At 36.4% G+C, this 16,374-nt stretch overlaps 1 protein-coding gene across 6 annotated transcripts in view; it reads left to right on the forward strand.

Moving 5' to 3' along the window:
- Positions 1-13,256, forward strand: part of LOC6036925 (putative epidermal cell surface receptor) — a 108,507-nt gene extending 95,251 nt beyond the window's left edge. For 4 of the 6 annotated variants that reach the window (XM_038262450.1, XM_038262453.1, XM_038262452.1 and 1 more), the window contains exons 6-10: positions 158-976; positions 7,632-8,517; positions 8,585-8,760; positions 12,406-12,627; positions 12,684-13,256. In XM_038262450.1, coding sequence (XP_038118378.1) covers positions 158-976; positions 7,632-8,517; positions 8,585-8,760; positions 12,406-12,627; positions 12,684-12,691 — 2,111 coding nt within the window. In that variant the 3' untranslated portion in view covers positions 12,692-13,256. The remainder of the gene's footprint in view (positions 1-157; positions 977-7,631; positions 8,518-8,584; positions 8,761-12,405; positions 12,628-12,683) is intronic. The other 2 variants (XM_038262455.1, XM_038262456.1) reach the window with 2 other exon arrangements.
- The last annotated feature ends 3,118 nt before the right edge of the window (positions 13,257-16,374 follow it).

The raw sequence follows: 16,374 nt of genomic DNA on the forward strand, positions 1-16,374 counted from the left end.
CCTTTCCCACCCTCCCCCTAACCAACCTACTGTATCGTTTCATGATGTTATGTGCGACGCATCTTTCTCTCACATCCGGCACTACACTCGCGCCACAATGCACCCAAATTCGTCAAATTCTCATTTCATGTCCCCCGCCCCAAAACCACGAACTCAGGCAACGACGTGCTCAAGCCACTGCTCATGCCCCCGGACACGATCACGCAATTTCTCCCGACCAAGTCGCCGAAAAGTGAGAAAGGAGAAAAGGCGCCACCGAAACCGGACCGAGAATCGCCGGAAGAAGGCCCGCCACAGCACTTGCCGTTCTACCCCACGGTCGATGGCAAACCACCCCCGAAAGTGCCCCAGGAAAAGCCGCACAAAAAGTATCCCAAGGACGATTCTAAAAAGGATCACTACAATAATATCTACCCTGGTGGCAGCGGCGTCGGCGGCGGCATCGTCGACCAGCACGGACCACCTCCGCCACCGCCACCCACAAGCTTCGGAACCGGCTACGGGGACGCCCCGAAACCGGCCACACTCGGCGTGCAACGGCCCGGCCCACCCGGCTACTACGGTCCCGACCTCAAACCGAGCTATCCGAACGACTACAATCCGTACGTGCACGTGAGCGGACCTCCCGGCTCGGTTCCGCTTCCCCCCGGAGGACAACTCCCAGTCCATCCACTGGACAAGCAGCTGCTGAACGCGCTCGGCGGTGGCAACCCCCAAAACATCCCGCCAAACATTCGCATCGAACAGCTGCTGCAGCAGATCCACGCCCAAGACCCGAACCCCCAAGGTCCACCTCCTCCGCACGTCCTGCATCACCCCGGTGGCCAGTACCCCCAGTCATCGCAACCGACGGGCGTGGCCGCGGTTGGCAACGGACTCAACTACAACCAGTACGGTGAGCAGCCGCCCCTAGACCTTGGACTATTGCCGCACCATCAAAGACCACCCCCACCGCCACCACCATCACAATCTGCAGGTGCACAAACACACACACTTATCAATCACTTACATTTTACATATAACTAGCACATAAGCATCCAGCATCTAAATGTTACCTGTTTCACGTGTGATCTGTCCTCTTTATTCATTCTCGCAACCTGCGTCACGCCACGTGTGAATGTTTTCAGCATGATTTCAGATATTTCCTACTGTACATTATTGATGCATTTTGTGTTTGTGTGTGTTTTCTATGGCATCAGCGCTCGGAAGGTACGCCGGCGCGCTTTAGATTGATCGTCGTTACTTACTTGCAGCTTATAATTTGCAAGTAATCCACCAGACCTTCAAACATTAAAACTTTCTTCAAAAGTTGTAAATAAAGATAATTGTGAAAATAAGTTGATATCATGAAAAAATATTTCAATAATTCAAACATTCTAACAAAAAAGGATACTATTTATCGTTGGCACGTTATCGATTATTTTATCGGTGAATTGTTTTCGATCCACGATCCAAAACGTTATGAACAATTTTTTTGAGCATACCCTCTCAGGTTAAGAGCAATTTTAGAGCTTTTAGCGTAGGGACCATCCATAAACCACGTGGACACTTTAGGGGGGGGGTATGGCGATTGTCCACGCTCCATACAAAAAAGTTTTTTTTTATATGGACAATTATCCACGAAGGGGGGGGGGGGTCGAGATTCCCAAAAAAGTGTCCACGTGGTTTATAGATGGTCCCGTATGTATTTTTTGTATTTTTATTTTTTTACAATTGAGTGGTTTTCTACGATTTTGCAAAACGACCTTTCTTGTATTTTTCTTATTTGGATGAAACTTTGTCCATACAATTCATATGCCAAAAGAGCAATTTTGCATCATATGTTTTCCATACAATTTTGCGGCCTGGTTATATAAATATATCAAGGTTGTTAACGATAAAATTATCGAGACTTGATAACGATAACGATAGTTCTATCGTTATCGTTTTTTCCGATTATTCTATCGGCGATAATCTTTAAAATCTTTCTAAAATCGATTAATCCAACCATAGGGGCAGGGGGGGCAGAATGGACCGCCTAAGGGAAATGCACCAAAAACCATAGAAAAACATAAAAATCTATGAATCCTGGGTAGTAGGCTTATGCTTTAGAATGTTACCTTCAATGTTGTATACTTGGTTGATGAAAATTTTTTACTTAAAACTATTTTTGAGCCACTTTGAAAAAAAAAGTTTTTTCGAATAATTTTCCAGGGTGCGGGGCAGGATGGACCACCCTGCGGGGCAGAATGGGCCACCTTAGAAAACAAGCCATTTCTTCTAAAACAACGTTAAAGGGTGATAAGAAATTACTTGAGGTACCTTTCCATTATAGTTTCCATGAAATTTGATCACTTTTATAAAAATAGTAACTTTAAAAAACAAAGATTTTTGAAAATAGTGCAAATATGTCGAAAAAAGACACTATTTTTACAACTAAGCGTCGAAACAACTATAAAATCCACTTTTGTTGCATTAAACGTGATTTGTGAAGCTACCAGGAGTAAAATAATCCATTTAGCTCAATTTTTTAAATTTTTGATTGTTTTTACAAGGCAGGAAAAGGGTGGTCCATTCTGCCCCCAAGTGGATTTTAATTTAACACTTCCACCACCAAGCCTCTAAATGATTTTAAGGTTCCGTTGTTGTTTGTATACCTTGGTAGTAGCATCTAGTAACGTTATAAGCATTGAGCAAACTTTTCAAACAATCCAACTTTTCAGAAAGCTTATTTAAGAACCTCGAAATAAACAACATTTGCGTGGTTTTGTCATAAATTTACATTTTTGCTCATAATTCGAAAAATACAATGAATTCAAACGCAGTTTTCGGTATGGTGATGTTATTTGACGTCCTTTATAAGACCCTTGCCTTACAGTTGGTCTAAATCCATCCTAAAGCCCAAAACCAAGGGTGGCCCATTCTGCCCCCATGGTCCATTCTGCCCCCCCTGCCCCTATCATGTTAACCCTCTACAACTTAACCCCGCCTTTAGACGGGCTTCGATCTAAAAAATCGCCAAATATCCATTTTTCAACCAATTTTCGATCTTTAAAAAGCATTGGAAAGAAGAACTCTTAATATTTTCGAAAATTTTAGGGTTGGAAGTTTAACTTGTTTTATGTGACTTTGCCAATGTTTTTAAAAATTACATTTTTTTAGGGGTCAACTTTGGCTGTGTTTTTTATTAACATTTCCTATATTTTCAGTAGAAAGAAGTATGCAGTAATTTTTGTAGTGCCCAGACTATGCCTCTACGCATTTTTTTTACAATTTAAATGATGATGGGGACATTCTATAGCAGAAAAGTGAAAAACAAGCAAAAAATTTAAAAAGTACTGTAAAAACGTGAAAAATTAGATAGGCAAAATGTTATTATATTAGGTGGTAGAATAAGCCAAACACTACCAAAAACAAACATAAACTAAACAAGTTAAATGCAAATTAAAATACTAAAAATAAAACAAGAAAAACATAAAATAAGAGAAGTAAATAAAAAATAAAAAATAAATCGATAAAAAAAATTCGGGCGGTAGAGGGTTAAATTTTCAATGCTGTTTCACTGTTTCACTAAGAATATATTTTTTGAAAATGTAGTAAGTTTCAAAAAATAAATATGTACTCAAATTGTTGACAAATTACCAAATTTTTTTATATACTCAAATTTTCAAAATATGCAATATGTATGGGTATCTAATCAAGGGAAATTTTGTAAGCTTTTTTTCTTTTATTAGATTTTTTCTTTTGGAATACTTAAACTTTCACATATTACCGTATTTTTTGTAAAAATTCAAATACGCAATATGGGTATCAAACGACGCAAAATTTTGTATGATATGAAGCAAACACAAATTTCACTTCGTTTGATACGCATATTGCGTATTTTGAAAATATTAGTATTATCGACAAAAACGGTGATTTGTAAAAAAATTCAGTATTTTCCAAAAAAAAAACTCTATTAAATTGAAAAAGCAAACGAAATTCCAATTCGTTTGATACCCATATTTCGAATCTTGAAAATTTGAGTAATTTTGAAAATATAGGTATTTTGTGTTTTTTTTTTGGTATTTTACAAAAATACTTTAATGAAGTGAAAAGAACATACCAAATTTCGCTTCGTTTGATACCCATATTGTAAATTATAAAATTTTTAGTATTTTCGAGAAAATACGGTATTTTTTTACAATTTTGAGAACTTTGAAACTTACTACATTTAAGAAAATATATTCTTAGTGAGAACATTGAAAATTTAACATGATATGGAATTAATCGATTTTAGAAAGATTTTAAAAATGAGTTATCGTTCATTATCGGCGATAAGATTATCGCCGATAGAATTATCGAAACAACGATAATAACGATAACCATTATGAGACGATAATATTATCGATTAACAACCTTGAAATATATGAAAATCTGTATCTTGGGACGGTATTTTTTGATCGATATGATGTCTTCGGCAAAGTTGTAGATTTGAATTAGGACTAACAAGAAAAAAAATAGTTACACTTTAAAAGAAAAATCCATTTTCATTATTTTATTTTATCAAGTAGGAATCTCATAGATCAAAGATATGAATTTTTGAAGAAAAAAAATATGACTCTTTAAAATATCGAAAAAGGGGTCATAAAATTAACCAATTTTCGATAAAGTGGACGGTTTTGAAAGATTAATCACTATAATGTTATAATTTTTGGAAATGACATTCCTTCAACTCACTTTCTGAGACTTTGATAATTTGGCAATTGGTTTTGGATACAGCCTCACAAACAATTGGAATCGATGAAATTTTTTTTTTCTAAGTTTCATCTCGGATATCTCGGAAATTCTTGGTTCGATTTTCATGTTAGAAATGAAACTTAAGTGAAATTTTCTGATTTTTTAAATAAAAATTATTTCAATATTTAAAAATCAACCATAACTTTTGAAAATTTAATTTTGTAGACTTTATTTTTTCCTCATTTCATATTCTAGACCGAGCATTAAAATTTAGAATTTATTTTTATTGAAAAAAAAATCACAATAAAAAATCTCAGCTTATAAAAAATGATAGTTTTAGGGGTAATCTACCCTTTATGATTTTTTTTTTAAATTGAAAAACGTTAAAAAATTCCGAAAATTATAACCTCAAAGTGACTATAACTCCAAAGCGGTGCACTTTATCAAAAAATCGTATGGTTGCAAATTTTATTTAGATTCAAAAAAATTTTTTGATTGCATTTTCGAAATAAAAAAGAAATCTTAAATGTATATATCTGGAACTTAATTTTGAACCATCATGCACTATGGCTTGTAAGATGTGTTTTTGAGTATTTTTTGAATAAAAATTGAAATAAGGAGCCATGTTTTCAACATTTCAGTGAAAAACGTGTTTTAAAATGCATTATACACCTGTCCAGTTGGTTTGCAATCTTTAATTTTGGCGAAAAAAAAGTTTTTGCCGTGCTGTACATCGGAATTTCATAAAAATTCTAAACATTTTTAAACGAGCCCAAACATCCTAAATATGATTATCAATGCAGATAAATGCATTTTAGATTGTTCTTCTGTTTTCGGAGACATTTTGAAGTTTTTTTTAAACAATTTTTTTTGCCCCTGATGTTTTGGACCAATTTTGAAGGTTTTTCCTCAGCTAGTCCTACAACATTGTCCTAGACACCAAATCGATCAGAATGTTCCTTCAAAAGGTACAGATTTTCGAATTTTATGTAATTTTATTTTAGTCTTTGTACGGACAGCTGCCAAAATTGTATGGAATCCTGTATGTTTTGTTTGGTCATGGGGGCCTCACTAAGTTTGAGCCAAATCGGCCGATTTCGTAGAGAATTGCTCCCTTTTTTACAAGATTTAAAGATAACGAAAAATGAATCTATGACATTTCCCCGAAACCCACATTCCCGAAGAGACATTTCCCCGAATGCCACATCTCCGAAAAGACACTTTCCCGAAATTTCATTTACCCGAAAATCATTTCCCCGAACAATCCATTTCCCCGAACGGCCACATCCCCGAATGGCGACTTCCCCTAAAAACCATTTTCCCGAATGACCACTTCCCCTAATTTTCCATATCCCTGAAAATCATTTTCCCGAATGACCATATCCCCGAACGGCCATTTCCCCGAACGCCACGTCCCCGAACCTGGTCAGGCGGGTATGGCCGTTGCCCTGAACCGCGCGCGCTGTTCTGGGCAACGGCCATACCCGCCTGACCAGGTTCGAAAGTAGCGATCAATAAAGTATCATGTCCACAATGGAACGTTCAAAAATTCCGAGCTTCACTTGAATTTTGAATATTCAAATTGATGTAAGTGCGACAACTGGCCAAATGGATTTAAGGTCAAAACGTGTTTGACACACGTTCAGGCCCGACTACCGCAAAAATTTGTAATTGTTCCTCGGGACCTTGGCAACTAAAATCAACCAAACTTCGGGACAATGCACAGAATGGTCAACCAAACAAAACGTGTTTGGCTCTATTTTTCGTTTATTCAAGGCCAAACATAAAAACGCGTTTTTCTCGGAACGTCAAAAAGCGACAAACGACAAGACAACACAACAACGTCGATTTGATACATTGATCATTTCGCAAAAATGCTTTTAGTTGAAAATCAAAATACAGTCAGACTCGATTATCCGAAGGCCTTGTCAAAAGTTCACTTCGGATAATCAAATAATACAAAAAAAATAAGTCGTCTTTTTTTTTTTGGCTGTCGAGCCCCTAAACTACTTTAAAGTGATCAAGTAATTTTAAATCTAAAATGGCGGTGATGAAATATTCAAAAAATGCATTTTGTAATTCAATAATCAACTATTTAGATTTGATTGAAAGGGTTGGTCGCGGAACTCGCATTGGACGTAAAATTTTTTAAAAAAAATGTTCATAGCCATATGCCAAAATTGATTAAGACAAATCAGTTCAGTTAAACAAAATCTAGGAACAAACTGAATCCTGCGCATCGAGTCGTCGCATAAAGCCGTTGCTATTTAATCCTTACCACGTAGATACCGTTTTGGAAAATTGTCCTTTGCTGAAAATTGCCGCTACAAAAAAAATCTTTATTTTATGGAACGTGGATGATCTCAATAACCCGCACTCTTGAAGCGTCCGCGTGTTTTATGGATGGCCTTCTACGGTTATTTGTTTTTTTTTTTCAATCTAAAAAAACACGTAGGAGAATTTAATATTAACGTCATACTTTAAAAAAAAAATCCCTAAATAACAATATAGTTTATATCAAGGTTATCATTCGGGAAAATTGATTTTCGGTGAAGTAACCATTCGGGTATATGTAAATTCGGGAAAACGACAGTTCGGTAAAATGGCCATTCAGGTAAATGACATTCGGGGATATGGAATTTTCGGGAAAATGATTTTCGGGGATGTGGAATTTTCGGGAAAATGATTTTCGGGGAAGTGGCACTTTCAGGGAAATGATTTTCGGGGATGTGGAATTTTCGGGGAAATGATTTTCGGGGATATGGGATTCGGGAAAGTGGGATTCGGGGATAAGGGATAAAACCCGAAAAATAGGGTATTTGTTTTGAGATTTATGAGGATGACACAGTATTTTCAAGTAAAATTTCAGATTTCCAAAATACATATATTTCATCAACAATAGTCAAATTCCTAACACATTTCTTCCCATCCAGGTCCCAACCTCGGCTACCCCTCGTCCTTGGCAACTGACCTGCGCGTGCTCCAACTGGACGCGATCGACCCCAACACCGTTCGGGTGATCTTCATCGTACCACAAGTTTACGTCGGTCTGCACGGTCGCGTCGAGTTGCGCTACACTCGCACCCGCAACAACGACACCAGCACGTGGCAGGCACAGGTCTTCGCCCCACCAGACGATCTGATCGCGACTTCGCAGCTGGAGTTTGAACTGCCCGGGTTGGAACCCAACACCGAGTACCGAGTCAAGATTACGCTGGTGCTGCGGGATGTCAACTCGCAGCCATCTAGTCAGGTGTACAACGTGAGGACGCCCTCGGACCGGGTCATTACGCCACCGACGTTGATCAACACGGACTTGGGACACTATCCACACCTGGGACATCCGACCAACTTCCTGAAGGAGATCATCCAGGATCCGATGCTGCAGACGCAGGACGTCAACGCGTCCTGGGCGCGGATCAGCTGGCGCAAGCTAGACGACGAAGAGTTGGACTACGTGGACGGGATTCAGCTGCGGTTCAAGGAAATCGACGGCATGGTGTACGACGCGACACCGTTGATCCACCGGGCGCTCAGCGAGTACACGCTGGAGAACCTGAAGCCGCAGACGCGATACGAGGTGGGCATCTTCTTCATTCCGTTCCCGGGCCATGGCGAAGAGGTCCGCGCCGGAGAGATGCTCCAGTTCACGACGGCTGCCCGCGTTGACATGTACGGTTTCGAGGTGATCGTGAACGTGAGCAAGGTGAAGGCCGGCAGTGTGGAGGTTAGCTGGTCGGGCGTACCGTACCCTGAGGATAAGTACATCAACATCTACCGGGCGATCTACCAGAGTGATAGTGGCAAGGAGGACTCCAGGTGAGAGTCACTTAAACTTTAGCAAACCCGAAACCGAATTAATCTCTTTGTTTTAATTTATTTTCAGTGTCTTCAAGGTGGCCAAACGCGACTCGACGACGGGGACGCTGATTGCGGACCTTAAGCCTGGCACCCGGTATCGGCTCTGGCTGGAGATGTACCTCACCAACGGAAGCATCAAGAAGAGCAACGTGGTGAACTTCATCACGAAACCCGGCGGGCCGGCGATTCCGGGCAAGACTGGTGAGTAAAAAGTCAATTTTCAGCTAAAATTGGTTCAGGAAAACACTTTAGCGAGCACAAGATATATAAAATTTGCATTAATCCAGGAGAAATTCTACCTGTTATTAAAAAAAAAATCAATATATGACCAACAGTTCCTTAAAAATAAAACCTTAAAAATATGTAATAATCTGTTTTCTACATTTTGATCGTTGTAGTCATAACTTTATTCGAGAATGTTTCTGAATTGAAAACCTTAATATGACTGGTTTTGAAATGCGTACAAAAAATAATTCAAAAAAAGGAAAAAAAGGAAACGACATAGACGTAAGTTCTCCCTCAATAAGTTTTGCTTAGAAATCTCCGAAACTTTGAGCGAATGAAACCTAAAGCTGAATTATGTGATCAATGCCTTATGATCTAATGATGAAAACAAATTTGTGTTTTATACAGTTTATAGTTTCAAAAAACGGAAGAATGTAATAATTCAATAAATTGTTTCTATATAATTAAATAAAAGAAATTGAAAATGCTCAATTTAAAAATAATCCAAGCAAAATCTTAAAATTAAATAAAAAAAAATAAAAAGGTTAAACCATTTCAACTTCATAACGATAAAATTATCGAGGTTCGATAACGATAGTTCTATCAGCGTTCAAACTATTTACAATTTTCGTAAAAAAAAGAAACTCAACACCAAACTCCTAAAAAATACTTTTTTAAATGGAAGCACTCATTATTTTGATTCAGAGTAGAAACATAAACAAAATAATAGTCTTTGAAAAATAACTGAAAGCTTAAAAATACTTATTATTTCAATGTTAATTTTGTAAACTTGAAAACGTATAGTTTATTAACTTCAATTCAACTCGAAATTCCAAAAAGTGAAAGATTATTGAATATAATATTTTATTCCTAATTTTATTTTATGTAATATCTAGGAATTCGTTTAAAAATGTTGATAAATAGATCTTGTTTGATAAACAAAAATAAGTAAAAATCTTTTGATTCATAATAAATAATATGAAAATCTGTGTCAAATGCATTTAATATTTATTATGATTTAAATGGCCTTTTTATTCTAAAATAGATTGAAATCGTAAACCTTTGACCAGCGAGGGTCAGAGTCGAGACGGCTAAAAGAAAGGGGCGCGACAATGTGGGAAAGGGAAATAATTTGTGATTGTAGACGGTATTGTTTTGATTCGCAGTATGTTGAGTCTACTGCTGTGGATGTACCTGAAACATCGCACAACGGGGTTTCTCTTCTCTTCATTCTCAGCTACCACCTATCTCCTTTTTTTTATTATTTTGCTCTACTGATTCTTCTATTTAATATCCATCATTTGATTTTGATTTTACTAACTTTTGATTCTCTTATCTCTCAAAGCTTTTCCACTCTTTTTTACCAATTGATACTGCTGTAACAAACTTTGTTTTGTTTTTCCTTAAAAATATACTTTTCCTTAATGTACTAGTAATATCAAGTCTATTTATCATTCGCCTAATCTTTTTTGATTTTATTGCGAATTTATTTATTTGAATAATTCTTTATCTGTCCTATAAATTATCATTACTATAATCTAAGCTTGTTTTGTATCTCTATTTATTATCTATTGTCTAATTTTACATCTAATACATCCAGCTTCTCATTTTTATTCTTTTAAATACGCTCATCATTCTCTTACTATTGATTCTTGATTTTTATAAAATATATTCTCTTTTACTGTCTATTGTTTTCAATCTTCACCCTTTTTTCAAATAAGTGAGGTTTGAGCCCTTACTCAATTTATGGAATGGTTAAAGGATTAACACAAATATTACTATTGTACTTTTGGTAAACTTTTATAACATGCTTAGGACCAAAAATTGTAACAAAACACCGCGACAAAAGAAATAGCAACATATAAACACGACTCAACACTAGGAAAGGTTTCAGAAGAAAACAATACACAGTAAAATAACAACTAGTTTTTGAATTCAAACTAAAAATTAAACAGTTTTTTTCTTTCCTGAAAATTGATAGGCACACTATAAATGGTTAGGCGCTTATACTTACATCAAACCCTACGTAATGTACCACCCCGGCCGAGTTAAAATGCGTAACCGGAAAAGAAGGTGTGCATGCCTGGCACGAACACTCAAAGCGTGTTCTAGCGTGTTGCTCGTACTGACTCAGAGCAAGGGTAAGATGTAGGTGTAAGGGCAGTGCGTGTTCGTCGGGAACCTGGTGCATAAGATCGGTCAAGGCCCGTTCTTACACTGAAAATTGCGAATTGCGAATTGCGAATTTATTTATTTGAATAATTCTTTATCTGTCCTATAAATTATCATTACTATAATCTAAGCTTGTTTTGTATCTCTATTTATTAACTATTGTCTAATTTTACATCTAATACATCTAGCTTCTCATTTTTATTCTTTAAAATACGATCATCATTCTCTTACTATTGGTTCTTGATTTTTATAAAATAAATTCTCTTTTACTGTCTATTGTTTTCAATCTTCACCCTTTTTTTCAAACTTGTGAGGTTTGAGCCCTTACTCAATTTATGGAATGGTTAAAGGATTAACACAAATATTACTATTGTATTTTTGGTAAACTTTTATAACATGCTTAGGACCAAAAATTGTAACAAAACACCGCGACAAAAGAAATAACAACATATAAACACGACTCAACACTAGGAAAGGTTTCAGAAGAAAACAATACACAGTAAAATAACAACTAGTTTTTGAATTCAAACTAAAAATAAAACAGTTTTGCTTTAATGAAAATTGATAGGCACACTATTAATGGTTAGGCGCTTATACTTACATCAAACCCTACGTAATGTACCACCCCCGGCCGAGTTAAAATGCGTAACCGGAAAAGAAGGTGTGCATGCCTGGCACGAACACTCAAAGCGTGTTCTAGCGTGCTGCTCGTACTGACTCAGAGCAAGGGTGAGATGTAGGTGTAAGGGCAGTGCGTGTTCGTCGGGAACCTGGTGCATAAGATCGGTCAAGGCCCGTTCTTACACTGAAAATTGCGAAATTGCGAATTGCGAATTTTGCTTCGCTCTTATTGTTTTCAAAAAAGTACGGTATTTTTGAAAATTGGAGTATTTTACACAAAAAAAACTCTAATAAAGTGAAAATGCATTCAAGATTGAAAATATATGGTAAACACACACACACACACACACACACACACACACACACACACACACACGGTATTTTTTTTTTTTTTGAGTATTTATACGTTTGAAAAATTGAAACAAGTGGTAAAACTCCATTCCCATGACCCTAGTTTTTTTTTTAATTTTAGTGCTTCAACATATTATTATTATTATTATTAAATTTAGGTTATGAGTATAGCTTTGTCCTTGAATTTTCTAAATCAAAGAAGCCATTTTTCATTATACAAAAAAATATCATAATTGAGTTTGGAGGGGGGTCTGGAAGTTTACTTTTATTTTTTGTTGATAAAATATAATGCATCGATGTCCCCTCGTCATTTTATATCAGCCCAGAGATTGATTTAAGTTTATCAGAAGTTGTCAAAGTCTCGTTTCACCTTAAATAATACAAGATCAATGTCGATGATAATATTTAGTCAAATTTAAAAAAAAATGCATTTTCGTGACAAAAAATTAACAGCAAAAAAATGTTCTCTTTCTCCAGGCAAACTGTCGGTCGCCGGTGCGGACGCGCCCCCCGGCGATTACTACGGCCCGCTGGTGGTGGTCGCCGTGATCGCGGCCCTCGCCGTCATGTCCACGCTGATTCTGCTGCTGATCCTGACGAGACGGCGCGTGCAAAGTGCCACCATCACGCCACCGCGCAAGAACGAAGTGTCGTACGACAATCCCAGCTACAAGGTCGAGATTCAGCAGGAAACGATGAGTGAGTTTGGGAGTGATTCCAGAATTGAATTGTTGCTAACGGGGTTCTTATTTCAGATCTGTAACCACGTGGCTGCGGAAGGGAGGAACAACCTACTTTGGGAGATTTTAATCTAACTTATCTACGAACAAAAAAAACCGACTGCCATACACCACCGCATGGGTAGTTTCTGTATATTTATTTTACTCCGTAAAACTGCTTGAAGAGAAACAAAAAAAAACTGTAAATAGGCTAGATTGTAGGAACTTATGTCAATAACGCAGAAAAAAAAAACTTTCAAATCCGTCCTGCAGCAATCTGCAGCTAAACCAAAAGTCTTCCTGTCCGCACATTCCATCCCCCCACCAAACTTTGTAAAGACTTGTAACCAATACTGCACGTGGCTGGCACGTGTAGTACGAATTCCCAGTGACCATTCCAAACTCTCAAACAGTTATTAAAAGTTAGATATGAGTTTATCATTTTTTTTGCTAGCAGAATAAAACGTGAAAAGGCTGTAAATATACGTTAAAGTTAACGCGAATCCTTGTTCAATAGTTTAGAGCGTTAGGTCAATGTCTCTGTCCTAGTTTAAATCTCGACTTACTTTTTTTTGTGTAAATAAGGAAATATATTTTTAAATAAATTGATTTGTGTTTTCAGATGTCAATCCGAAATGCCGTTAGCATATCTATCATATCTAGATTACTTTTTCCTATTCTGATAGAACCTTTTTAAAAGGAATGTCTCACTCCTAAAATACCCGTAGATATTATTGCCAAATATGAAAGACAAACAAATGCATTATGTATCAACATTTTCTCATTTAAAATTAAACATGATTCGATTCTGACGTAACTTCTGGTATCCAGAAATGTATAGGCCATCGCTTAAATTTTTGAGTTATGGCAGTGATATATTTTTCCTTAGAAGCCCAACTAATAACCTTTCTTTTAAATTGTGGCGCTTTAAAATTGGTTCAACCATTCCGGAGATATGATTTTTTTTATTATTTTTATTTTTTTTTTAAATCAGTTGCAAAGTAACCGCCGACAATACAAGTCGCATTCTCAACACCAGTCCACAGTTTGTGTGCGCGTCGCCGCTTTTTCAAAATGTACACCGTAGACAAAAACAGTGTGGTTCTGGATTTTTGTCAACTCCAAAACCAACCAAGCCCAAAGCTTGTAAAAAAAACTTCTCGCAGACCTTCAAACAAACCAAGAAAACTTGCGAGCATTGCAATTATGCAATAGAAGAAGAATAGCCGTGCTGCAGTTTGCCGATTCAGCAATGGCCTCGTCCATCATCGACAAACCTCTGGTATATCAGGGTTGCAAAATCCCGATTTACCTGGACAACAACGCTACGGAAGTTCGTGTGCTTGACCTACCTCTAGGCATAAGCAATGATGACGTAGTCAAAGTGATGAGTAAATACGGCGAAATTTTAACCATCACCAACGACCGCTGGATTAACTTCTTCCCAGGGATCCCAAATGGAGTTCGGACCCTGCGGATGTTGCTGAAACAGCCAACGCCGAAATCAATCACTGTAAACAACGCTGCTGCAGCAGTGACGATTATAGGCAAAAAATCGCTTTGCAAACTCAAAGCAAAGAACAAAAAATGTGGGGATTCGAGTAAAAAGGTGAACCAAAAAAGCAGTACACCACCGACTGAACCTGAGCCAAGCAGCAGCAGCAGCAGCAGAAAAAGCAACAACAGTAAGCCAGACCAAAATGCAATGCAAACAAGTGAAATTGCCGAAGAATCTAACGATGGATTCGAGACCGTGCTTTCTAAGCACACTCGCAAATCCCGGAAGCGCTTGCAAGCATATTTGGACGCGGATTACGACTTAAGAACAAAACGAAGAGAGATGGCCGAAGAAGAAACAACAGATGAAGAAGACGAAGATGCCATACAAGCAAAATATTATTACAATAAGTATTATGAGTTAACGGTTAAATCCTCGAAGGAAGAAGACGAAGAAAAAAGTAAAGAACTTGATAATTTAAGATCCAAATTTGCCCGTAAATATTTGAAACTAAGACAGAAATCGTTAGAAAAAAGGCATGGTATCAATTATTGAAATATAGCCAGACAAGTGATCAAAAACTTTGTAAACTTTCCTCTTCTACTATCCACCTTGAAGAGACGAATGCACAATGGTGTAAAATCTCTATAATAAATCAAAAAAAAAAATTTAAATGTGATTTTTGCTAAATTTGACGGAAAACGCAATTTTTTGGACCACCCTATTTCGGAAAGGAGCACCCCACTCGGAAAATAATCTGGTAAATTTGAGTGTCTGGCGCAGGCGGACGTTTGTCGTACAGTTCAGACACACTTGGCACTCTTATTCTAGCCAAGTTTTGCGTAACGCCAGACGAATCTGGCGAAAATCGGGCAAAATTTCAGCCAGCTGTCTGGCAGCAAAATCAACCGGTTCAATCGGTTGAACCGTGCACGACCGGTTTGTGTCATATTCGCCAGAAATCATGGCAGAAATCTGGGGCAAATCTGGGAGAATTTCTGCCAGATGGCTGGCGCAAGCCCCCAGACGAACGCCAGAAATGCGTCCGCCATTTCCGACCGGGACACTAATCGCCAAACAAAAAATACGGATCTTATTGTTTTGGCCAAGGAATTCCCATGGTAATTTTGAGCCGAATTGGAGCACTTTTGATTTGGATACATTCTGTTTGACGTGGAATCGCTGTATTATAAATCTTTTCGATTCAATCTATTTTGTCGTTTTGATTTTTGACTTTTTTGTGTTAAATTATGTTTTGTTTTAGATTTTTTTTTCATCTTTTTTGATTAGTTTAAGATTTATTTTTATGTTTGATTCCTGTCGATTTTTTTTTCGATTTTATAATTTTTTGATGATTTTATTTTGTTTTTGTTAGTTTTAAAGATTTTAAACGTTTTTAAATTATTTTCAAATCTAAAGAACCAAGAGCAAGACGAAAAAATTTAAATTTCTAGCCATTAAAAAAAATATCACAAAATGCTTTGAGTTAACGCCAATTATGCTGCTTTCATAAATTATCAAAAAATTTTAGAATTCATAAAAAAGTTTCATGTCTTTTTTTAAATTTTGTTTTAATACTTAAATGATGTTACAAAAATCAGCCAAAGAAAAAAAATCTCAAAGTTTATTTTTAATAAATGTGTTCTTTTTCAACCAAAACTTGTTAAATTGACTGAACAAGTATATTGTGATATTTTTTTAAGACTGCAATTGATTTATTTTGAGAAATCAATTAAAAGCGAACATTCATGTCAAAGCAACATTCAAAGAAAATAGTCGCCTTTGCCAAAATTAATTGAAAAATTGAATTCCATCAGAGCAATGAAAAATATTGAGAAAATAGATTGCTATTTTCTTGATACTCTAAATAATAGTTTATTAATTTTTCGTAGGAAACTAACAGAATTTAGCAATATTTTCATTCGCCGTAATAACAATTTAACTATTATTTAATTTTAAATTTGAAAGATATAATTTTAAAAGAAATCAAATGATTTAAGCATGATATTTAAAGATTAAATAAATAGTTCTTTTTTATCATTTTAGTAACCTTTCAGATTTTTTCTGAGTCCTGTTTAATTTTCACAATATTTGAATTTTGAAAAATTCAATGTTTGAATTTTGAAAAATTCGTAACAGATAAGATTATATTTTCCTATTGATTTTTTATTCTATTTTTGAAAAGTGAGATGAAAACTTTAAAAATATTTATAAAAGTTATTTTAATTG

The sequence above is a fragment of the Culex quinquefasciatus genome, chromosome 3, assembly GCF_015732765.1.
Source record: "Culex quinquefasciatus strain JHB chromosome 3, VPISU_Cqui_1.0_pri_paternal, whole genome shotgun sequence".
NCBI lineage: Eukaryota > Metazoa > Arthropoda > Insecta > Diptera > Culicidae > Culex > Culex quinquefasciatus.